This window comes from Macaca thibetana, chromosome 18 (assembly GCF_024542745.1).
Source record: "Macaca thibetana thibetana isolate TM-01 chromosome 18, ASM2454274v1, whole genome shotgun sequence".
NCBI classification, from domain to species: Eukaryota; Metazoa; Chordata; class Mammalia; order Primates; family Cercopithecidae; genus Macaca; species Macaca thibetana.
This window is the reverse complement of record NC_065595.1, coordinates 56,129,274-56,154,569: the sequence shown is the minus strand read 5'-3', so window position 1 is coordinate 56,154,569 and position 25,296 is coordinate 56,129,274. Positions and strand designations below refer to the sequence as shown.

The 25,296-nt window shown below is 42.8% G+C and overlaps 1 protein-coding gene across 1 annotated transcript in view; it reads left to right on the top strand.

Moving 5' to 3' along the window:
- The first annotated feature begins 8,667 nt into the window (after positions 1–8,667).
- Positions 8,668–25,296, top strand: part of HRH4 (histamine receptor H4) — a 28,125-nt gene continuing 11,496 nt past the window's right edge. Inside the window, exons 1-2 of the mRNA XM_050767190.1 lie at positions 8,668–9,092; positions 17,637–17,800. Coding sequence (XP_050623147.1) covers positions 8,900–9,092; positions 17,637–17,800 — 357 coding nt within the window. The 5' untranslated portion in view covers positions 8,668–8,899. The remainder of the gene's footprint in view (positions 9,093–17,636; positions 17,801–25,296) is intronic.

Sequence of the window (25,296 nt, the reverse complement as noted above, 5' to 3'; positions counted from 1 at the left end):
ATCTCTTACTTTGTGTGAAAATAGAACTGGTGTAGCTGCAGAGTATTCTAGATCTCTGTTTGAATTTACTGACCTGTATTGAATCTTATGGCTAAGTGTCAAATCTTTTTCTATTTTTCTAACTTGTGTGGCAGCGCCCCCCACCACCTTCCTTCTCTGTCACACCTAATGTTTCTAACTATTATTTTAAAATACTTATGGTATTATTATTATTATTATTATTATTATTTGAGAGAGTGGGTCTCTGTCTATTGCCTAGTCTGGAGTTCAGTGAGTAATCTTCCTACCTCAGCCTCCTGAGTAGCTGGGACCACAGGTATGCACTACCATTAGCCTGGCTAATTTTTAAAATTTTTGTAGAGATGGGGGTCTCCTTTTGTTTCCCAGGCTGGTCTTGAACTCCTGGGCTCAAGCAGTCCTCTCGACTCAGACTCCCAAAGTACCGGGATTATAGGCATGAGTCATCATGCTTGGCCCTCAAATTCTGTAAATAAAAGTAAATACATATAATGAAACCCCATCAACTGTCTATTATCAGTAATCTTCTTAGGGGAGTTCATCATACGACATAATCATGGACTTTAATGTTCAAAAAGTCATGATTAAGCCCTTTTAATCAAGACTATTAAAGAGAGGCTGATACGGTTTGGCTGTGTCCCCACCCAACTCTCATCTTGAATTCCCATGTGTTGTGGGAGGAACATGGTGGGAGTAATCCAATCATGGAGAGAAGTCTTTCCTGTGCTGTTCTCATGATGTGAATAAGTCTAATGAGATCTGATGATCTCATGACATCTGCTTTAAAAAGATGAGCTCCTCTGCACAAGCTCTCTCTCTCTTTGCCTCCTGCCATCCATGTAAGACATGACTTGCTCCTCCTTACCTTCCACCATCATTCTGAAGCTTCCCCAGCCATGTGGAACTGTAAGTCCAGTTAAATCTTTCTTTAGTAAATTGCCCAGTCTCGGGTATGTCTTTATTAGCAATGTGAAAATGGACTAATACAGTAAATTGGTACCAGTAGAGTGGGGCATTGCTGAAAAGATAACTGAAAATGTGGAAGCGACTTTGGAACTGGGTAACAGTCAGAGGTTGGAACACTTCGGAAGGCTCAGAAGAAGACAGAAAAATGTGGGAAAATTTGGAACTCCCTAGAGACTTACTAAATGATGTTGGCCATTAGATTAGCACCAGCATTAAAGTTAGGAAATTTGTCTCAGTCAAAGGCTGCTTTACCAGCAGAGGGGTCTGAAGAACCGAGGCCTGACCTCCAGTATCCTCTTCTTGTAAGGGCCACACGTATGTATGTCCTCTGTTGGTCCGGGAACCACTGACATGTGCGTGAAACACCCTGAATCCAGGGAGCATAAAATGGAGCCTCAGTTGGGGTTTCTTATACCTTGCTGGTCACATAGGCATATTCTTCCTATGTCATCAGCCCTAATGACAGAGCCTCTTGGGGCTCATGAAGACCAGGTGCAAATCATCAGTCTCACTGGTACCAGTCAGCAATGCTAAAAGCTAGAACAAACTGGCCCGAAATTCCTCAGACCCATGTTACAAACCAATGTTATTAATCGGTACATTTCATGTCTTGGCCAGGGGTCAGTGTCTGCAGGTACTTTAGCAAAACAACTCAGCCTTCTGGAATGAGCCTTTGCAGCATGTTTCACTGCCGCCACCATCAATCTTCAAGGCCTTTTTAAGACGAAGTGACAAGTCTTGGATTGAGAGCAATTACTTGCATTACAGCATCACATAATCACATGGACAATCAAATGCACCTAATTCCAAACATCTATGATACCTAGTAAAGATCTGGTATGGATTTAGACAACTGAACAGTTCAATAAATTACTAGCACAAAATGGAACAAACTTGCTCATATTTTGGACTAACTTTATAATTCTTTTGCCTCTCTGATTTGTAGCTGTCTGTTCTCTCAGGTATGCGTCTATGAGTGATTGAGAGTCCTAAAAATAATTCATCAAGTCTAAATCTTCTTCAGGCCAATTTTATTCCATAGCGATAGTGTTGTGAGGGGGTTTTAATTCAATCTCACAATACATTTGATCAACCACATCAGTATTATTGTAAGTTTTATTAGCCTCTACAATATTAAATTTACCTGTGATTTCTATATTGTAGTACTCTAATACATGGCATAATATAAATCAGACATAATGATGTATTATTTTGTCTCTCCCAACAAATCTGCCTTTTCTCATGGGAGTGGAGCTTAGAGGCCATGTCTCTGTTTTTTTAGGATTCCAAACCTCTTATAAATTCCATTTCTCTGGCCATATGGTTTGGTGGATAGCGTTTTCCCAGGAGGAGACATGTCCCCAACAGGGCCTATTTATTCCCTATTGGAAGTCGTCTAGTCCTATTTAAAATGCGTCCAGTACCCACAAGTTACACTATCACTTGCGGCACTAAAGTTGTTAAGGAGCACCTCAGTATGTTGTATTCTCCAATTACCAATGTCTTAGACTGGGAAGCACATCAGCCTCCTCTAAGTGTGTATCCTGTGCTTCTGCTGTGAGAATCCCAGGCCTCCGGGTCTGGGATAGCTCAGACTCCATTTGAATGCAGATACCTTGTAACCCAGCTGTGTGACATGCAAGCCCATTCCCATCACTTGGTCTGGGCATACGGTCTTACTGTGCACTCTAATGCAAGACCCATTCCATCAGCATTGTGTCATTTCAGTTGCCATCCTTGTCTTTCCTCTTGGAGGAGGATGTCTTGCAGTTTCTCTGTTTATACAAGAAGTCTTTTTTCTCTTCAAAATATCTTTCCTCATTGAAAGGGAATTCCTCTTCATGAATTCCTCTCAGCCTAGCTCTGAATTCTCAGAAGTCTCCCTTATATTAAGCAGGTCAGTGCAGTTTGATCCACCAGACCCACTGTTGATGTTGAGTACCAACTTCTTTCTTATAATTAGGAAATAAACTTGGATCCTACAATGTTGGCTCCCTCAAACTAAAGCCATATGAGTGGTACTCACTGCTAAATGGATGTTTTGTTTTTGAGAGGGAGTCTCACTCTGCCACCCAGGCTAGAGTGCAGTGGCATGATCTTGGCTCACTGCAACCTCCACCTCCCGGGTTCAAGTGATTCTCATGCCTCAGCCACATGAGTAGTTGAGATTACAGGCATGTGTCACCAAGCCTGGCTAATTTTTGTATTTTCAGTAGAGATTGGCTTTCACTATGTTGGCCAGGCTGGCCTCGAACCCCAGACCTCAAGTGATCCACCTGACTCAGCCTCCCAAAGTGCTGGGATTACAGGCGTGAGTCACCGTGCCCGGCCTCTAAATGGACTTTGATTTGGCTATACCATAATGCTTCCCATACCCGTCCACATAGAATTCCTGACTTTTCATTCTCAGTACTTGAGCCTGCAAATTAGATTGAATTATTTTCCTTTCTCAGCGATCCAAGTATCTCAATTGTTCCTCCATCTCTTTATGGCTTTCCACCCCCAGTAACAGGAACAAGAGCTATTTTTGTACATAATGTTTTGACAGATGGGACATGCTGAAGATGAACGTCTTCCATCATATCCCAGTACCTTCTTTAAACTTTCTCAATCAATGGTTGCACAATGCTCATTTAGACTAGTGGTAATCGGTGTTTTCCAGATTCAACTGGATGCGTGTTCCATAGTTTGCTTCCCAATTCAGGTTTTCGACCATAGCTCTATCCTGTGAAATGGAAACGAAAGGACATAGCCATATTTGTATTGTTCCAGATAGTTATAGTCAGAGCTGCTATCTGCTCATCCATTTTGCAGACGAAGACCACTCTCAGAAGTGTGTGTTACATTCATTGAGTTGGCTACTGTACTGCTTACTCTTGATTCTTCAGAAAGAGGCTTTGGAAAACTGAATACTGCAAGGGGCACTGGGTGGAAGTTAAAAGAGAATATTATTCTTTTGCTCTGAGAGTCTCTCAAGGCACCAAAATTATATTAGATTTTCCCTTTTGTAATATCCACTTATTAACTACCCTCCCCTCAGCAACAGTTTCACCTTTCTTCCTTGTATCATTAATTTAAATCCAAACCTTTCCCCCTAAAGCAGGTCCCACTTGTTGTCACTGGACTAGCCCATATGTTTGGTAGCAAAATGAGATATTCCAGGGTTTCCTTTTGGGGTCATTCCCAAGAGTAGGGGATCACACTGGATACATACGAAGAAAGGGTACTGTCCTTCCACGAAGCAACAAAACATTTGCATAGTCAGCCCCACCCTGGCAAAGTGCAGGGAACAGATAATCCATGCCATCAACCTCTTTGGAATTTTTGCATTTAGGTTCAAATTTATATATATATACACACATATATATACACACATACACACGCACACATATATATATATATGACCTTGTTTTGGAATATTATACGATTTGGGGATTCTTTTTTTTTTTTTGAAATGGAGTCTCGCTATGTCACCCAGGCTGGAGTGCAGTAGTGCAATCTCAACTCACTGCAACCTCCGCCTCCCGGGTTCAAGCGGTTCTCCTGCCTCAGCCTCCCAAGTAGCTGGGATTACAGGTGCATGCCACCATGCCTGGCTAATTTTGTATTTTTAGTAGAGATGGAGTTTCACCATGTTAGCCAGGATGGTCTCAATCTCCTGACCTCGTGATCTGCCTGCCTTGGCCTCACAACGTGCTGGGATTACAGGCGTGAGCCACCATGCCTGATGTGGATTTTGGGATTCTTAATGGTAGCCCTGGTTGCAAGGACTACCAGATCCATTGTTGAAAAGGAAAATAGAGGTGAAGTAGGGAAGATCATATGCAAATACTTGTTTCATTCTTTATCTCTTTCTCCCTAATTCTACCAACAGATATAATTATTTACCTAATGGAACTTCACCTTTAGTTCCCCTCACCTTCAGTTGCAAAACACAAAGCTGCAGGCTTATAGACTAGCCATTTGATTCTTTGTTATGCCCACCTTCTTAAACAGGTATTTTAGTTATCCATTTCAATGTCCTATTAACCCATGACTTTGAAAGTGATAAATACAAGTCCATTGAATACAATGTTATTTTGCATGTCATTGCCTATGTGAGCAGTGAACTGAGTGCCATCAGTTCACTTTACTAAGATCTAACTAATCTTCAGTTTAGATCAGTTAAAAAGGTAGAAATTGGCTGGGCATTGTGGCTCACACCTGTAATCCCAGCACAACACTTTGAGAGGCTGAGGCAGGCAGATCAATTGAGGCCAGGAGTTTGAGACCAGCCTGGCCAACACGGTGAAACCCTGTCTCTACCAAAAAAATACAAAAATTATCCGGGCGTGGTGACACACACCAGTAATCCCAGCTACTCAGGAGGCTGAGGCAGGAGAATCGCTTGAACCCGGGAGGTGGAGGTTGCAGTGGGCTGAGATTGTGCCACTGCACCCCAGTCTGGGTGACAGAATGAGCCTGTGTCTCAAAAAAGAAAAAAAAAAGAAGTTTTCCAAAATTCTGTTTCTCTCATGTCTGAGGTAGGGGAATGGGAGGGGTTGGGAGAATCTCAGTTTGCCCCTTGCTTCCTCAGAGTCTTTCTCCTGTGGGAAACTGCATCTTTCTGGCAGTGAATTTTAAACGGAAAAAGATGTAGGTTCTGAACTCAGGTATTTGCCTTTTAAAAAAATCTGGTTCTGGTCTTGCTTTTGAAGTGGATATCTAATGAATACATATTAGTTGGAATTATCCAGTAAAGGAGCTTCTGGCTCAGGTTATGACTGGCGCATGAGAAAGAATAGTTTTTTTTTTCCCCCAGTGAAATTATTAGGAAAGGGAAAATGTAATTAATATGGTTTGGCTATGTCCCCACCCAAATCTCATCTTGAATTGTAATCCTCATGTGTCGAGGGAAGGAAGTAATTGGATTATGGGGGCAGCTCCCCCATACCCATACTGTGTGCTCACATGCTCTCTCTTGTCTGCTGCCATGTAAGACATGCCTGCTTCCCCTTCCACCATGATTGTAGTTTCCTGAGGCCTCCCTGCCATGCGAAACTGGGGGTCAATTAAACCTCTTTTCTTTATAAATTATCCAGTCTTGGATATGTCTTTATAGCAGTATAAAGACAGACTAATACAACAATTAATTACTTTTTATCTTCATTTTAATCAATTTACAAGCAAATGGCATTAATAAATTATAATAGAGCAGAATGTAAAGATTTTTAAATAATTTAATCAATTGTGGATCATGTAGAATGAATATACATGAAGAAATATTTTATATAATTTTTGAATGTACAATTACATTTATAAAATAAAAGTGTGCAAGATTAACTTATGTTTTTAAATGTCCAGATAATGCTTACCCATGAGGGTAAGTAATTGGAAAGGGGTATGGGTGGTAGTTACATGGTTATGCTCAACTTGTAAACATTAATCAATTATCAATTTATGATTTATGCACATACTTAAACAAAAAAGAAACAAAACAAAATGAAACAAAGTGCATTCTCTGCCCTGTAGCAACTTAGGTTCTATTAGGAGGGCCAGCAAGAAAATCTCCATTTCTGTTACTCTTCCTTCCTTTTCATAGAGTCATTTTTGCATTTGGCATCATTTTCCTTCTGCTTGAAGAACTTCCTTTAACATTTCTTGTAGAACAAGTTTGCTGATGGTGAATTATTTCGGCTCTCATATATCTAAAAACCCTTTATTTTGTCTTTGTTTTTGAAACTTTTTTTTCTTTTTTGCTAAATATTGAATTCTAGGTTGAGTTTTTTTTTCTTTCAACACTAGAGAGATATTGCAGCCACTGTTTTTCTGCTTCTGTTGCTTCTGATGAGAAACATGCTGACACCCATACCTTTCTTATTTTATGTTATGTGTCCTCCCTCAACCCCTGCTGTTCTTAAACTTTTCTTTTTCACACTGGTTTTGATCAATTTTATTTGATATGCCTTCTGTAGTTTTCTTTCTGTTTCTTGTGTTTGGGATTCATTGAGCTTCTTGGTTTATAGTTCTCATCTCATTTTGAAAGGTTTTAACCACTGATGCTTCAAATTTTTTTCTGTCGTTTCCTTTCTCCTTTCCTTCTGGGACTCCTATTAGACATATATTAGGTCACTTAAGTTGTCTTCTAGCTTAGTGATACACTGTTAATTTTTAAAAAATCTCTTTTATCTCTGTGTTTCATTGTAGATGGATTATATCATTACATGTTTAAGTTCGCTAATCTTATCTTCTGCAATCTCTGCCATGAATCCTTTCCAATGTATGTTTAGTCCAGACATTCTAGTTTTTATTTCTAGATGTTTGATTTAAAAATCTTCTATATCTTTACATATCTTTTTGAAAACATGGAATACAGCTATATTCCATTTTCCTTTTTCCATATTCCATCTGACTATTTTAATGTTCTTGTCTGTTAATTCTAATATCTGTGTCATTTCTGAGTTGACTTCAATTGATTGATGTTTTTCCCCTTATTATGGATCACATTTTCCTTCTTCTTGGCATGTCAGATAATTTTTAATTGGATTTAAGACATTGTAAGTTTTACATTGTTGGGTACTGGATATTTTTATGTTATATAAATATTCTTGAGCTGTGTTCAGGGTTGCAAATAAGCTACTTGGAAATAGTTTCAAACTTTCAGGTTTTGCTTTTCAGATTTGCTAGGAAGAACCCAAGAAATATTTAGTATAGGGCTAATTATTCCTAACTGCTGAGGCAAGACCCTTCTGAGTATACTACCCAACGTCCCATGAATTAGGAACTTTTTCCATTTGGCTAATAAAAGCAGGCACTATAACCAGTCCTCTGTGAGCATTGGGTACTATTGCCTGTAATATTTTCGAGTGGTTCTTTTTCTTGCCTAAAAGCGGTTCCTCCACATTGTGCTAATCAGCACTCTGGTGAATACTTGAAGGGGGTCCTCTGCAGATCTCTGGAGTTCTGCTCAGTGCGGCTTTGCAGTTCAGACCCTCTCTGGTACTCCTGTACTCTCAGCTCCATTTCCTCATTCCAGGGAGTCTCCTGGGCTCTGCCTGGATTTCCCCTCTGGTCATGCCCTGGGAACTCTCAAGGCAGTAAGCTGGGGCAACTGCAGGCCTCATGCCTTCCCTCAGGGATCACTGTCCTTCCTTGTTAATGACAAATGCCTTGAAAACCATCGTCTAATTTTTTGGCTGTTTCAGATGGGACCATGAAATTCAGCCCCAATTACTCCATCATGGCCAGATGAGAATATTTAACTGAATCTACATGAGTTTTAAAAATGGCTGGGTGTGGTGGCTCATGCCTATAATCCCAGCACTTTGGGAGGCCGAGGTGGGTGGATCACTTTAGGTCATGGGTTCAAGACCAGCCTGGTCAACATGGGGAAACCCCGTCTCTACAAGAAATATAAAAATTAGCTGGGCATGGTGATGAGTGCCTGTAATCCCAGCTACTTGGGAGGCTGAGGCAGGAGAATTGCCTGAACCTGGGAGACGGAGGTTGCAATGAGCCGAGATCACACCAGTGGCCTCCAGCCTGGACAACAGAGCAAGACTCTATCTCCAAACAACAACAACAACGACAAAAATGAACCTTGTGTGGGCCCAATTTATTACCTATATGATGATTACATTTTATAGATTATATAATTTTATTCTAATAATGGGAGATGGATGAATCACAGTAAAATGTTTAAGGTAAAACATTTCACTGTTTTTTGGAGATAGTTTTTCTGTGTCAGTTAAAGGGAAACTGTTACCACAAGCTTACTTTATCAAGAATCAGGAAGTTCTATGAGATCAGTATTAGATTAAAACTGTCGTTTTGAGTAGAAGACTACATATTTTAGGTATCCGATTAGAAAACATACTTGTCAGAATTGTCTGGCTGGATTAATTTGCTAATTTGACCTTCTTCATCATTTGATGTGATGCCAGATACTAACAGCACAATTAACTTATCACTAAGCACTCGTATTACTTTAGCGTTTTTTATGTCCTTACTAGCTTTTGCCATAATGCTAGGAAATGCTGTGGTCATTTTAGCTTTTGTAGTGGACAAAAACCTTAGACATCGAAGTAGTTATTTTTTTCTTAACTTGGCCATCTCTGACTTCTTTGTGGGTAAGTTATATGTCTTTATTTAAGATAATCTTTTCTGATTTTAATTTATCTCTAAAACCTTAAAATAAACTTTTGTTATTTCAGGGGACTGTATATGGTGGGGGAAAAATAAACCCAAAAAGTTTAAGTATTAAAGTTTGGAAGGGGGCTATATGGCACTGTAAGGGAATGTTATACATATGTAAATCCGTGTGGCAGGGGAATTTTCAGCTGAAAACAGTTTATTTTCTTTTTATAGAATAAAGATAAGTCCAGAACAGCTCCAAAATTTTAATGTAAGAGTTACTTGTTTCTGGTGCTATTTTCCTCGTATGTTTAGACTTATAAGTATTCCTCTTCAAGTAAATATGGTTTTCTCGGTATCACAATGTTGGAGTAATAAGAAATTATGTATATGCTAGTAACCAGTACAATCAGAAAATAGCATTTCAGATTGAATAATATGTTTAATAGTATTAATTTAATGATGTGGCATAGAATTTTGTAAAATATACCCAACCGTAAAGTACTTTGCATATAATATGATATCACAGCATTATATCATCGTTAAGAGACCATAGAAATCAAACCAACTTTCTTTGAAAACATGCACTTTATAATTTTTCACTGCCTGATGATTATTATTTTTAAACAATGCTTATCATGATAAGTAGATGTACAGAAATGTCAGCTGATGATATTGTTTTATAAGAGTTTCTAGTATAATTTAATCTGGCATATTCAGATTATTTTTGTTTATAACTGCATAAAGCTTACATTTAGTTAAAATGAAATAAACACATAAAATACTTAGTTCATTCCCTGGAATACAGTGGTCACTCAAGAAATGTTAGTTCCTTTTTTTTATTTTAATTTTTCTGCAGCTATGGGTCAACGCCGACCTAGGTCACAAATGTTAGTATAGTATCTAGCCTGTATAATACTGCTAGGCATGCAAGCACTATTAGGTAATCAAGGGATCTATAGAAGATTAGGTTAGTCTCTTCCAGTAAGGTTTTGATGAGAAGAGTGGACAAGAGACGTTCAGAAATGACTATAGCAGTATAGAGTAACCCGAGACCCCACCAAGACCTAACAAGTGCTATGGTCACTTGGAGGAGGCATAAAGCACGTTTAGTTAGCGAATAAAGGCATTTAACATGAACTTTGAAGGATGGATAGAATTTCCGTAGTCAGAGATAGGGCGAAGGATTCTTTGCTCCAAGAATGAGCAAAGGCATGCTGGTAGAAAATCATTGCGCTTATCTTCCTAAGGGTGAGCTTCGAGCTGGCTGGTGTGCAGATGGGTGCAGGGGAGCCGTAGAGATGAAGCTGAAATCTATAAGTGAGGGCCTTTAAATACCAGCGTGAGTGTGGAGTGGAGTTTATTTGGCAGGCCTTGTGGAGATTTAAGGATTTTAAAACAGGTGAGTGGTTGAACAGATCAAAGCTTTACTTTAGAGGCATTGGAAGAGCCATAGGAAGTGGGGAAACTCGGCCGGGCGCGGTGGCTCAAGCCTGTAATCCCAGCACTTTGGGAGGCCGAGGTGGGCGGATCACGAGGTCAGGAGATCGAGACCATCCTGGCTAACACGGTGAAACCCCGTCTCTACTAAAAATACAAAAAACTAGCCGGGTGCGGTGACGGGCGCCTGTGGTCCCAGCTACTCGGGAGGCTGAGGCAGGAGAATGGCGTGAACCCGGGAGGCGGAGCTTGCAGTGAGCTGAGATCGGCCACTGCACTCCAGCCTGGGCAACAGAGCGAGACTCCGTCTCAAAAAAAAAAAAAAAAAAAAAAAAGTTAAAAGTTAAAGGAAGTGGGGAAACTGGAGTGTGGGGTGGCATGGTTTCAGAGACCATCCTGCAACAATCTAGGCAGAAATCATGTAGTTAGGACCCGAGCTAGGATGGCTGGGAACAGCAGGCAGAGCGGCTAAGGCGGGGTGGGAGCAGGGGAGGGAGGCATCGGACAGGAAAAGAGAAAGCTGAGTTAGAGATGGGGTTTCTGAGACTAAGAACAGTATGGAGCTCTTCAATGACACAGGAAGTATGTGGGCAGGGCGGCTCTGGTTCTGATGTTGCATTGAAAGTTCTGGAGAAAAATTCTAGTTTGGGAGATTGATTTAGGAGTCATGGCATAGAAATGACAGATAAAGGCAGCTAACCCATAAAGAAGTATTGAAAAAATGCACTATCTCCCCATTTGTTTCCTCAATTCTGTCCCTTCAGGTAACCAACATTTGCTGCTTGATGTAGATCCTTCCACATCATTCTCTGTGCTCCCATAAACATGTACAAATATACGAGTTTATTTATGTGAACATAGAGAAGATTCCACTGTAAATACATGTATCCTTCACTTCTTCCTTCTTCACAGGATCCTGTGACTTTTAGATGACAGTCAGCACTTAAAATAGATGCAGTGTTTTTACTAACCAAAAGGGAGTGAGGTCCCGACTGCCCAAGTTTTAGGGTGGGACGGGTGAGACAGCTGAGAGAGCCTGGGGCCTGAAGCTTTTGAATAAAGATGGTTCTAGGTAAAAATGTCTCCACGTCTGGCCCAAGGCCGGCCTCATGGCAGTCCCACCCTCAAGAGCTTGAGCTCGTCTTTGGAAAATAGCTCTGCAGATGTAGTTATTCAGCAGTCCTGGTGATCTCCTCCATCAGCAGGTGGGTGAAGAAATAATTCTGATCATTTCTTTTGCTCCTGATTAAAGGAGTTGGGTGCAGGTCAGAGTCTCCATTCATCTGCCTGCCGGCCTCATCCCTCACATCTCCCCTGCCCCCTGCCAGCTTCATGCAGAGGTCTGCATATTTAACGCAGGGCTCACCAAGACACAGCCCCGGGAGCATTTTGTAATAGGATTCAAGTTTGCTGCCAATGCTGTTCTTTCTCCTTTGCCATGCTGGGAAGAAAACCTTTTGTCTCTGAGGCGGGAGGAAGGCGTGGAGGCGGTGAGCGTGCAGGGCAGAACGCATGAGAGGTATTCTGCAGCTGTAAGCCATTGATTCTTAACATTTGGGGTCATGAGATCCAGAGCTCCAGAGCCGTGTGACAATGGCAGGGCAGATTAGACCCTCACATGTGCTTGGAACTGTGGTTTTGCTGGCTGAATGCCCTCTTCCCCCAGGTTTCAGAATTGGCCCTCTGCGTATAATCTAAATTTGTGGCACCTGAGTTGCTAGCGTCTCAGGCTGAATTTACTGTTGAAAGCAAAGATTTACTGAGGAAAAATTCTAGTACTAGCTATATCGGATGTTATATAAATATACATCATCTGTACACTAGTCTGGGAAACACATACTATCTATATCTACATCAATATCTATAAAAGTGTTGCCATGTGACCAGTCTTTCCATTTATGGGTACTTTCTTCTCATCCCCATGTTGTGCTGGCATTTGTGGCCTGCATGACCATGTGTCAGACGGCTGGACAGGATCTTCAGCAGATAAGCGTGGTTGCTGCTATCAGAGCCTGAACCAAGTGTTCAGGATGGCAAAGTTTATCTTGATACCTGTATGCCCGAGTTCAGGACTCTTTCCTGGCCTTCTGTATTCATCTGCTCAGGCTGCTGTAACAAAATACCCTAGACTGGGTGGCTTAAACAACTGACATTTATTTTCTCATCCTTCTGGAGCCGGGGACATTCCAGATCAAGATTCTGGCCAATTTTGGTTTCTGATGAGGGCTCTCTTTCTGGCTTGGAGACGGCTGCCATCTACCTGCATCCTCACGAGGCCTTTCTCTGAGTGTGCACAGAGAGAGAGAGTGAACTCTCTGTTGTCTCTTCTTATAAGGACACTATTGGATCAGGGCCCCACTCTTATGAACTCTTTTACCCTTAATTTTGTCCTTAAAGGTCTTAGTTCCAAATAAAGCCACATTGGGGGTTAGGGCTCCAACATGTGAGTTTGGGGAGGGCACATACACATTCAGGCCATAACACCCTCTGTGCACTCACCATCATCCACACATTCCTCTGGTGTCCCAAAGGATTTACTTGGGGATTTTAGCTCCTCCCATCTTTTGATTGCCTTTTCTCATGGAAGATGTAGCTTCTTAGCTGGTTTAGAAAGAAGGGATGATGTCAAATGGGTGGCAATTTTAAAGCAAACTGGGCTTCTTCATCCTCATCTATTGGTTCATCCAACAATTATTTCTTTTGAAGCAGGCACTTTTGAGGTGCTGGGGATAAAGCAGTAAAAATACAGGTGAAAATCCCTGCCCTCATGATGATTCTATTTCTAATGGATGCAGGGGCATGGAGACAGACAATAAATAAGAAAAATAACTGAGTCAAATTATATAGTATTTTAGAGGCTGATAATTGCTACTGGAAAAAAAAAAAACGCAGAGAGGAGGGAAAGGGAGTGTGCTGGGAGTGGGGCTGCAATTTTAAACCCTGGAGCTAGAATTTACTTAGAAAGACACATTTGAAGGCTGGGCGCAGTGGCTCACACCTGTAATCCCAGCACTTTGGGAGGCTGAGGCGGGCAGATCAGTTGAGGACAGGAGTTCGAGACCAGCCTGGTCAATATGGTGAAACTCCATCTCTACTAAAAACACAAAAATTAGCCGGGTATGGTGGCACATGCCTGTAATCCCAGTTACTCAGGAGGCTGAGGCAGGAGAATCACTTGAACCCAGGAGGTGGAGGTTACAGTGAGTCGAGATCATGCTATTGCACTCTGGCTTTGATAACAAAGCCAGACTGTGTCAACAAACAAACAAAACAAAAAAGAAAGACATTTGAGCAAACAGAAGGCGCCCTTGGGGAAAAGCATTTCACACCAAGGAACAGCAGGTGCGCAGGATCTGAGGCAGAAGGGTGGGTGGTGCACTGGAGGCCAGAGGGGCTGGGGTGGAGTGACTGAGGGGTGAGAACTAGGAGTGGGACTGGGAGGTGGGGCATATATTTGTTTTCTTTTACTTTTGTCTTAATCTTTTCAAGAAACTGGCTCTTGTTTACTTATCAGCTCCATTTCACCCAAAAACACAATTCCCGAATCGAAGGTGTAGAGACGGCCGGGCGCGGTGGCTCAAGCCTGTAATCCCAGCACTTTGGGAGGCCGAGGCGGGCGGATCACAAGGTCAGGAGATCGAGACCACAGTGAAACCCCGTCTCTACTAAAAATACAAAAAAAAAATTAGCCGGGCGCGGTGGCGGGCACCTGTAGTCCCAGCTACTCGGGAGGCTGAGGCAGGAGAATGGCGGGAACCCGGGAGGCGGAGCTTGCAGTGAGCCGAGATCGCGCCACTGCACTCCAGCCTGGGCAAGAGTGTGAGACTCCGTCTCAAAAAAAAAAAAAAAAAAAAAAAAAAAAAAAAAAAAAAAAAAAAAAAAAAGAAGGTGTAGAGACACTTCGGAGTACGTATATGAGAGAAATAGTTCAGATTCAGTTTCTTTGCATCTCGTTCAGAATGAGCCACAGACATCTCTGTTGCTCAACAAGACAGAGGAACTGAGCATGACACAAGTACGGAAGTGTTACCTAGAATGCCGGGTGACAGCACAGCGGGGGTTACGAAAACCAAATATCCTGGAGCCTGTCTTCAGCTAACCACTGTTCCAGCATCTCCTAGGCTTTCGAACACACTCTTCCTCTTTTGTGTAAATGAGAAAGTGTGTGACAAAGAGTATTTACCTCCCACCCCCTGCCCTGAACTCTTAGTCAGTGGTGACTAGAATGCGTTACTAGTATCTTTCTTCTTTCTCGTTCTGTGGAAGAAATGAGTTCCAGTGTTGAAAATACTCACGTTGGGAACATTGGAAGCCACAACCGTGGGCTGAAATATAATAAATGTCTCTGTTTGGGGGATACTTTGATTTACCTCAAGTGGACCTGGTGACCTACATTATTTTATTTATTTATTTATTTTGAGGCAGGGTCTCACTCTGTCACCCAGACTGGAGTGCAGTGGTATGATCATGGCTCACTCCAGCCTTGACCTCCCTGGCTCAAGTGATCCTCCTGCCTCAACCTCCTGGTTAGCTAGAACTACAGGCATGTGCCACCATGTCCAGCTAATTTTTTTTGTTGTTGTTTTGTTTTTTTTTTTTGTAGAAATAGGATTTTACCATGTTGCCCAGGCTGGTCTCCAACTCCTGGGCTCAAGTGATCTACCTGCCTCAGCCTTCCAAGGTGCTGGGATTATAGGCATGAGCCACCACTCTCAGCCAGTGACCTATTTTATACCATAGACATACACACACATACCCTGGAGATGAAAGACACCCTAAGGAAGTTTGCTTATCTTTAAAAATATAATTGAAACATGAAACAAACAGGTTATTTGAACTACATATAAGAACTGACCACGCAACTCTTCATCTCTACGGTGTCTTGTCTTTCATTTTTGTATGTAACCTAGGGACAGAATACTAGGGTTTAGCACTACCTTCCACTGGTTCTGAAACCATGCTGTTATAGCCTCATGTCGTCTTGTTTTTGGAGAATGCAGGCTTTCCTTCTTCCTTCCCTTGTCCTTTATCTTTACTATTCTTAATAATAGACTAATTTAGTTCTCATAAAAAAATGGGAATTCCTGGAAGTATCTGATACATTTGAAGTGACTCAACAAAGTAAGATTTCATCTGAGCTTCCACTTAATAGATCATATTCTTAGCAACTAATCACACTTGTCTGAAATGCGAATGCAATTAAAAACCCCTAAAAGCTAAAGGAAAGGGAACCTCATTTCGTCACTTTTCAGTTAAGCAGTTTCTGTGCTGGGCTGAATCGCTGTGATAGAGCTTATCTATTTGTTCACACAGCGAAGAGTTGTAGGTAAAGTCAGAGGTTCTGATATCACAATCCCTGGTTTCACATGCAATCTTCTCCACTTGCTAGTTGAGTGGACCTTGGTCTAATTTTCTCTTTTCTGAGCTTCAGGTTCTTTAACGTTAACTCAGCATGGTCCCTTCCTCACAAACTTTCTATGAAGATGAAATGAGGTAACATTTGCAATGCACACAGCACAGGGTCTACCACATGGTAATTGTATAAAACATATTAGCTGTTATTAATTTAAGTGAAATGTACAAGTCATTGGCCAACTCTAGAGGTTGCAGGAAATACGAACATTGATTTGTGATACGGCCCTCATCCTCAGGAGAGACAGACAAAAAAGATGACTATGATATAAAAGTAGAATGTGGTTAATGCATGAGAGAGGGAAAGATGAGCAAAGAACCAGGAAAGTGCAGAGGACAGAGGGGTCACTTCTACTGAGGAAGCTCCAAGAAAGAGGACATGGAGGAGGTCACTTTTTGGCCTCAGTGAAAAATAAGAAGGAAGTGAATTGACTTTTTACTTATTTTTTATTTTTATTTTTTTGAGACAGAGTCTTGCTCTGTCACCCAGGATGGAGTGCAGTGGCACAATCTCAGTTGACTGCAACCTCCACCTCCCGGGTTCAAGTGATTCTACTGACTCAGCCTCCAGAATGGCTGGGATTACAGGCGTGTGCCACCACGCCCAGCAAATTTTTGTATTTTTAGTAGAGATGAGATTTCACCATGTTGGGCAGGCTGGTCTTGAACTCCTGACCTCAGGTGATCCACCCACCTCAGCCTCCCAAAGGGCTGGGACTACAGGTGTGGGCCACCATGCCTGGCTTGAATTGACTTTTTAGTAGAAGACAGGTGGACATTTTAGGAAGAAAGAATGATGTTGGCAGAGAAAAAAGAGATGTGAAAATGTGCCATATGTGTGGGAGAAGGGTGGTCCATCCTGTTTGGGTTAGAGCATGAAAAAAGTAAAGATGATTTGTGCTGCCTATGGCTAGAAATACAAGACCTGTACTTAATTTGGAAAGTGGAAAGGAGCCATTGAAAGTACAGTCACCCCTTGGTGTCTGTGGGGGTTTGTTCCAGGACTCCCCTTAGATAGCAGAATCCAAGAAAGCTGAAGTCCCTGATATAAAATGCTGTAGTATTTCCATATAACATATGCACATCCCCCCATATGCTTTATTATTTATTATTATTTTTAATAATAGAGATGGGGTTTCACCATGTTGCCCAGGCCAGTTTCGAACTCCCGCCCTCAAGTGATCTGCCCACCTTCGTCTCTCAAAGTGCTGGGATTACAGGCATGAGCTACCCCTCCCGGCCCTTCCCGTATACTTTAAATCATCAGTAGATTTTGTATAATACCAAAGACAATGTGAATGCTATGTAAATAGTTGTTATACCGTATTGTTTAGAGAATAATGACCAGAAGTCATTACTATTAGTCAAAGTCTATATGTGTCCGGTACAGATGCACTTTTTTTCCTAATATTTTCTGTCCGTGGTTGGTTGAATCCACAGAAGTAGAATTCACGGATAAGGAGGGCCCGCTGTGCAACGTTCATGACCCCTCTTATAAAAATGGCATTTAAGGAGTGTGTAGAAAATCAGTCCTGAGCTGCTTGATGAAGTACCATGAATTTTTAAATTACAGCCAAAGCATTTGTAGTGAATTCAGATATGTCCTGGTGTTGTGTAGCCATTAAAACATGCCCATTTGTGTTCATTGATGTGTGCTATTTTTTTACACTTATGTTTTCCTTGTGCAGGTGTGATCTCCATTCCTCTGTACATCCCTCACATGCTGTTCGAATGGGATTTTGGAAAGGAAATCTGTGTATTTTGGCTCACTACTGACTATCTTTTATGTACAGCATCTGTATACAACATTGTCCTCATCAGCTATGATCGATACCTGTCAGTCTCAAACGCTGTAAGTCAAAACATTAATTTATCCCCCTTGGAAGATTGTGTGAATGTACATATGGGTCCCCAGGCAAAAATTCTTTTAAGCCTAATTTTTAATTGAATCGACAGGCCTTAGAGGAGCCCTATCCTTTAGTTGTCTGGCATAGAGTTCTTGCTGGTTGTTAGTTGTGTGATTTGGATAATTCACTCACCTATGTGCCACTAAAATGGGAAGGAATCAAAGAAAACCCAAGGCAAGTTGTCTCCACTGGTATATTGAGTCTATAGTAGACTGGATAGACATGACATTCATGACAGGTTTATGGGTTCTACTCCACAGACATATTGAGACCTGAATCTATTCCTTGGAATAGAACTTGGAGGGCAGTAGAAAGAATGCCATACTTTGAAATGTGATGAGAAAATCAATTCTGAATGGCCAAAGGAAAAGACAGTATATAGGGAAGCTACAGTTTACACAGTGGGACCAGCCAGAAAGATCAAGTTCTCGTGCCATTTTAGAACCTGTGCCAAGAAAGCTGGAACTTACTCAAGATTTGGAATAGCCTCATCTGCGAGTTAGTGGAAATTCTTAAGTCATACTAAATTTCTCAGCAATGGATCAAAAGACAAAATAAGGTTGAAGTAAGGATAAGGGGGCCACAGAAATATGGGGCAGTGATCTGAAACCTTTGAGGCCTAGATGGGAAACTTCCTTCACTCCCATCTCAGGGACCCAGCTCTTTGGGGGACTGCTGTGTGACAGGCATTTTGCTAAGTCCTGGGATACAGAAGTGAATATGCAGAGTTTCTATTTTATTTTTCTTTCCAACTTTTGTTTTGGCTTCAGGGGGTACGTGTGCAGGTTTGTTATGTGAGTATGAGTAAGCCGAGTGTCACGGGGGTGTTGGTGTAGAGATTTTTTTGTCACCAGGGTAATGAGCGTAGTATCTGATCGGTAGTTTTTTGATCCTCTCCCTCCTCCCACCCACCACCCTCAGGTAGGCCCTGGTATCTGTTGTTTCTTTTTTTATGTGAGTCTCTATTTTTGATGAGCATAGTCATCTACGTGGAGGCAGATCCAGGAACAAGTCGGTTCAGTACAGTGGACTAAGTGCTGTCCTGGGGTGTTGAGAGGACAGTGACAGCTCTAGCTTGGGACGATTGTGCAGCTGGAGGTTGACAGGATTGGAAGGTGTATTAGATCAGGCAAAGATAAACTGCTGTGACAAAGAGTCTCCAAAATGTGGAGGCTTAAGCAAGATAAAAGTTTATTTTCCTCTCACATAACAGTCCATGAAAGAGTGGATTCTCTGCTCCAGGAACTCACCCAGGAATGCTGCTGGCAGGTGGCTCTGCACCCTTTAGGGCAGGGACTGGCAAACCTTCGTGATCAAGAGCCAGACAGCAAATAATTTTGGCTTTGTAGAACCTACTGTTTCTGTTGCAACTGCTCAAATATACCATTGTAGCCCCCAAACAGCCATAGATGATATATAAAAAAATGTACTTGGCTTTGTTCCAATAAAACTTTATTTGCCCAAACAGGTGGTGGGCCACATTTCTTTCTTTCTTTCTTTTTTTTTTTTTTTTTTTTGAGACAGGGTCTCGCTGTGCCACCCAGGCTGGAGTGCAATGGCATGATCTTGTCTCACTGCACTGCAACATCTGCCTCCCAGGTTCAAGTGATCCTCCTGCCTCAGCCTCCTGAGTAGCTGGGATTATAGGCATGCAACACCATGCCTGGCTAATTTTTGTGTTTTTAGTAGAGATGGGGTTTCACCGTGTTGGCCAGGCTGATTTTGTGCTCCTGATCTCAGGTGATCCACTCGCCTCTGCCTCCCAAAGTGCTGGGATTACAGGCATGAGCCACTGCGCCTAGCCCATATTTGTTTCATGGACAGTAGTTTTCTGGCCTCTGCTGTAGGCCATTCTCCTCCTCTGCATGGTCAAAGTCAGGTTGTTGTGATATTAGGTTCTGGACAGGAAGGAGAAAGGGAAGAAGTCCAGAGCAAGGGATTTTCTTATTTTTTTTTAACCAAGTAGTGCAGAGTCACACAGTCTTTTCCACTTACATTTTATTGGTGAAACTTAGTCACATGGTCCCATCTCGCCACAAAGGAAGCTGGGAAACTCTAGTTGAGCCACCACATAGGAAGGAGGGGAGAATGGATGTGGGAGGACAGCCAGCTATGTCTCCCCCTTAGCATCACATACTTCATTGGCAGCAGGGTCCACCGCAGTTTGTATTGTATGTGGAGAGTGCAGATCAGCTTGGATAAACAATTCAAATGCCTATAGTCTCATATTTTTCAATCTGCTGGCCTTGACCCATTATTGATTTATGAAATCAATTTAGTGGGTTGTGACCTTTTTTTTTCAATGAAAAAAATATGGAATGAAACAGAATAGAACAGCTGGGCATGATGACTCACTTCTGTAATCCCAGCACTTTGGGAGGCCAAGGTAAGTGAATCTCTTGAGGTCAGGAGTTCGAGACCAGCCTGGCCAATATGGTGAAACCCCGCTTTCACGCATGTCCTTGTGAGGAGACCACCAAAAAGCTTTGTGTGAGCAATAAAGCTTTTTAATCACCTGGGTGCAGGCGGGTTAAGTCCGAAAAGAGAGTCAGGGAAGGAAGATAGGTGTGGGGCCGTTTTATAGGATTTGGGTAGGTAGTGGAAAATTACAGTCAAAGGGGGTTGTTCTCTGGCTGGCAGGGATGGGGGTCACAAGGTGCTCAGTGGGGGAGCTTTTGAACCAGGATGAGCCAGGAGAAGGAATTTCACAAGGTAATACCATCAGTTAAGGCAGGAACAGGTCATTTTCACTTCTTTTGTGATTCTTATGTTACTTCAGGCCATCTGGATGAATACATACAGGCTTGGGCTCAGAGGCCTGACACCCACCTCTACTAAAAATACAAAAAAATTAGCCAGGTGTGGTGGCGCTTGCCTGTAATCCCAGCTACTTGGGAGGCTGAGGAAGGAGAATTGCTTGAACTTGGGAGGAGGAGGTTGCAGTGAGCTGAGATTGTGCCATTGCACTCCAGCCTGGGTGTCGCAGCAAGACTCCATCTCAAAAAAAAAAAAGGAATAGAACAAAATAAAAAATTAGAAAACATCAGAGTATCTTGTACATAATAAAAGTAAATACTGTTTTGTGAATACTTTCGTCTGTGTGCTTGGTTATGATATACAATATTATTTTACTTTAGATCACAGTCAAGTATTTGAAAAATAATGCTCTAATTCAGAATCTTTTCCATTTATACTTTCAAATTTTCCTTTCTTTCTGGGTTAACATTTCTTTTTAATCTCCTCTGGATGTTCCTAGGGCTTCCTTCTCTGGCTGTCCCAGCTTTTGAATTTACTCTCAGGTTTGTGGGCAGAAAAGGGACATTTTACCCAGTTGGGAAAAGTGTTTAGAGGTTACAGACAGATGAGGGATGATGCCCAGAGGGAATGTAGACTTTCTTTTTGTTTTTTGTTTTTATTTTTACTTTTTTATTTCTTTGAGACAGAGTCTGGCTCTGTCGCCCAGGCTGGAGTGCAGTGGCACGATCTCGGCTCAGTGCAAACTCTGCCTCCCGGGTTCAAGCCATTCTTGGACCTCAGCCTTCTGGGTAGCTGGGATTACAGGCGCACGCCACCACGCTTGGCTAATTTTTGTATTTTTAGTAGAGATCTGGTTTTGCCATGTTGGCCAGGGTGATTTCGAACCCCTGACCTCAAGTGATCCGCCCCCGTCTGCCTCTCAAAGTTCTAAGATTACAGACATGAGTCACCATGCCTGGCCTGTGTTTTGTTTTTAAATCCTAGTCTTGCCTCCAGTAATTCCCCTGGCAATTCAGGCTGTAAACTTGGTGAGGGATATGTTGGCTAGATCCTGGGTCCCCAGTGCACAGCACAGAGTAGAATACATAGGTTTCCACAAGTGAATGTATGGATGCTGGCAGGGGTGCTCAGATAGACCTTGTACCTCTGTTGGCGAATAGTTCAAATGCAGCCGTGTGAAAACAGAAGGAAACCTTCAAAGACCACTGGGATCCCATAGAAGCAGCAGTGGGGAAGCTGAACTCTTACTGTAGCTGAAAGCACAGGGGACAGTGTGATAGGGGAAAGGGATGGGTGGCCTGAGGAATGGAAATCTGACAATAATTTGGAAAAGAAAAGCCCAGTGCGGGTGGAGCACATGATTACAGTTCTCAGAGAGGTTTTCTGGAGGGGCAGATTCCGTGTGGCTGAAGTCAGAGTTGGGTGGGGAAGGACAGCAGGGCTTCATGGTAGCTGGAGGGAATGGGAATTAAAATGTACAAAAATGGTTTGGTGCAGTCGCTCACGCCTGTAATCCCAGGGCTTTGGAAGGCTGAGGCTGGCAGATCACTTGAGGTCAGGAGTTCAAGACCAGCCTGGCCAACATGGCAAAACAAAGTCTCTACTAAAAATACAAAAATTAGCCTGGCATGGTGGCGGGCGCCTGTAATCCCAGCTACTCAGGAGGCTGAGGCAGGAGAATCATTTGAACCCAGGAGGCGGAGGCTGCAGTGAGCCAAGGTTGCACCACTGTATTCCAGTCTGGGCAACAGAGTGAGACTCTGTCTCGGGGGGGAAAAAAAAAAGTATACAGAATTAAGATAGTAAAAGAAGGGTATTTCTTTACCTGCAAATGAAGAAAGAAACTTGACAGTAAAATCAAGACCACAGGAAATCTCATTGCTGGGAGACTCACTGGGGCACTGTGTTTGTTTGCTAGGGCTACCATAACAGGACCACAGACTGGGTTGCTGAAAACAACAGGAATTTATTGTGTCACGGTTCTGGAGACTAGACATTTGAAATCAAGGTGCCGACAGGGCCATTCTTTCTCGGAAGGCTCCAGGACGTCTTGCTCTGTGCCTGTCTTTTAGCTTCTGGTGTTGCCAGCAACCCCTGGCATTCCTTGGCTTGTAGATGCGTCCCTCCAGTCTTTACCTCTGTTGTAACATGGTGTTGTGTCCCTGGGTCTGTGTCTGTGTCTTTGTTTTCTTATGAGGACATATCGGATAGGGTGACCCCTAATTCAGTATAACCTCATCTTAACTGGATTACATCTGCAAACACCATATTTCCAAATACGGTCACGTTCACAGGTACTGAGGGGTTTAGGACTTCACCATACCTTTTTGCGGGACATAATGTAACCCACAACAGGCACTTAGAATGGTCCTGAAATCCATCTCATTACTAACACTAACAAGTTCTAGTAGGCCGCTTGGCCTCGCCAAAAAAACCTGATTGACAGAAGATGTGGATATTTTATACAGGCGGGAAAAAAGTAGGGTAAGAGACAGTGTCCTGAATAATGGGCATATTCTGTAGTGGGCAAGAGCTAGGCCACTGCGGGATTTCAGGGACACCACTCCAGCAGCCTGGGTCCGGATTCAAGCAATGCTTGTGTTATGCCCAGACCGTTTATTCCCCGAAGAAGACCACCAGAGTCCAGAGTCAAAGCTAAGCAGCAAGGATCTTTATTACAGGTTCAAACCTGGAACTCTCCCTCGCTCGTGAAACGAGACGGGCAGGAGAGCTCCTCCACTGAGCTCCGAGCAGTGTTATATAGTCTAAGAAAAGTGGGCATAGAGTTATTATACAAATCGGATATATGATTGGCTAGTGTTTGAACAAGGCGATTTGGCTAACTATGATTGGTTCCCGCCATTTCTGATATTTTGGTTCAAACTTTGAGGCGGGAGAGCAGGTTTATGGCAGCAAGAGTTTATCTTACTTAAACACGTCTTGTGACCTTGCCTCAGAACTTACAAAATCTCTGGTATGTGCAAAACAAAATCTCTGGTACGTGCAGTAAACCAGGTACTCACAGAACTTACGAAATCTCTGGTATGTGCAAAGATTAGAGAGCAGAACAAGGGTGTAGCGGGTGGGGGGCGGGTACACATCTATCTTTGTGTCCTTTCATTTCCCCCTTCTCATAAGTAACTGGATGTCCAATCTTGGATTTCTAGAGTCTTATAATATAGCCTCACTTTCTGGGTGCAGGAGAGGCTGGTAATGGCTACGGAGGACCATTAGTTGGATGGTATCAAACCTTTCTCTGACAAATTGTAAAATTTTATTTACCACACAGGGGCCTATAGTGGATAGAAGTAGTAAAGACATTAGGGGGCCTAAAAGGGGTGCCAGAAGGGAAAACATTGAAGAGCTCCACCAATTGTTAGCGGCTGTAGTGAATTGTTGCTTTTTCATTTCTAAGCTTAGTTCGTGTAGGCGTTGGACTCTTTCCTCAACTAACCCTGACTCATTTATATAGAAACAGCATTCTTCTTTGAGGAACATACAGGTACCTCCTTTCTCAGCCGTGAGTAAGTCTAAGGCTCTGCGGTTTTGAAGGGTGACCTGTGCTAGGGAGGTGAGCTGCCGCTGAAGGGAGGCTAGGGAATAGGCGGAGTCTTCCATAGCAACAGAGAACTGTTGTAACAGCTTGTCGTTTTCTATCATGGAGTGTTGTAGGGCCCCTCCTGCTAACCCCGCTGCGACGACAGAGGTGGTTAAGGATATTCCGGCAATTAGTGGTAGAAAAACTGCTCGTCTATGTCGCGCAGTTTCAGTTGGGGCAGTCCCTGCCCAGCCTATGAACTCTGCCGGGGTCAGCAGGGTCAGTCGGGGAACTAGTGTAACAGGGATGCACAACTGTCCGTCAGAGATGCTTTTGGACAGAGTTTTTAACAGAGTCATATTACACCAGAAGAACACACCAGGGGGAGCATGTATGGGGCTATTAGGGTATGTAGCCGTCTGGTTGCAGAGGCTGCTACTAAATGCTGAATAACAGTAGGGGTATTTCTCTTGGTATGGGTCACGGTACAGGGCTACATCAGGTATTGCAACTGTTGATGAATTAGAATCTGGCATATAGTTTGTGGGTGGGGAGGAAAGGGGAACAGCGGTTAATGGTGGTCTTCCTAAGGTTGCACACATAAAGCAAGAGGACAGGTCGCCTAAACCGGTGAGGTTGGCGAATGCTAGCCCTTCTTGTAATAGGGTTAGCCAGGAGAAGGGCTGCAAGTCTTGTGATAGCTTGGTTTCCTGTCTGTGGATTTGTGTATGGATTAAGGGTCGAATCTGGACTAGACTCCGCCATAAGTACAGGTGGCTACTAGGCCAGCTACTACTGGCATCGTAGTAGACTGCCCCATGTTGGGGCGATGTCTACCGGGAGTGCCCTGGATCTGTTATTATCCAAGTGAATATGTTGGGAGTCCCTGTCGGGTAGCGAGTCCTGAGGAGGTTAGACTTTCTCGGGTATTCGTCCTATACCTTGGCTGAGTGCATTTTACAATAGTGGTATGGGCAACCTGCATTCTGGTGCCACCAATAATTCCTACAATTATATTCAGTCTGATCATATTCAAAACAAATCATGGGTATCCCCGGTTGGGCAATTTGGAAATTAGTGAAATTGAGGTAAATTGGAGTATTGCACCCGGAGGGGGGGCAGTCTGCACTAGCTAGCAGTTTACCC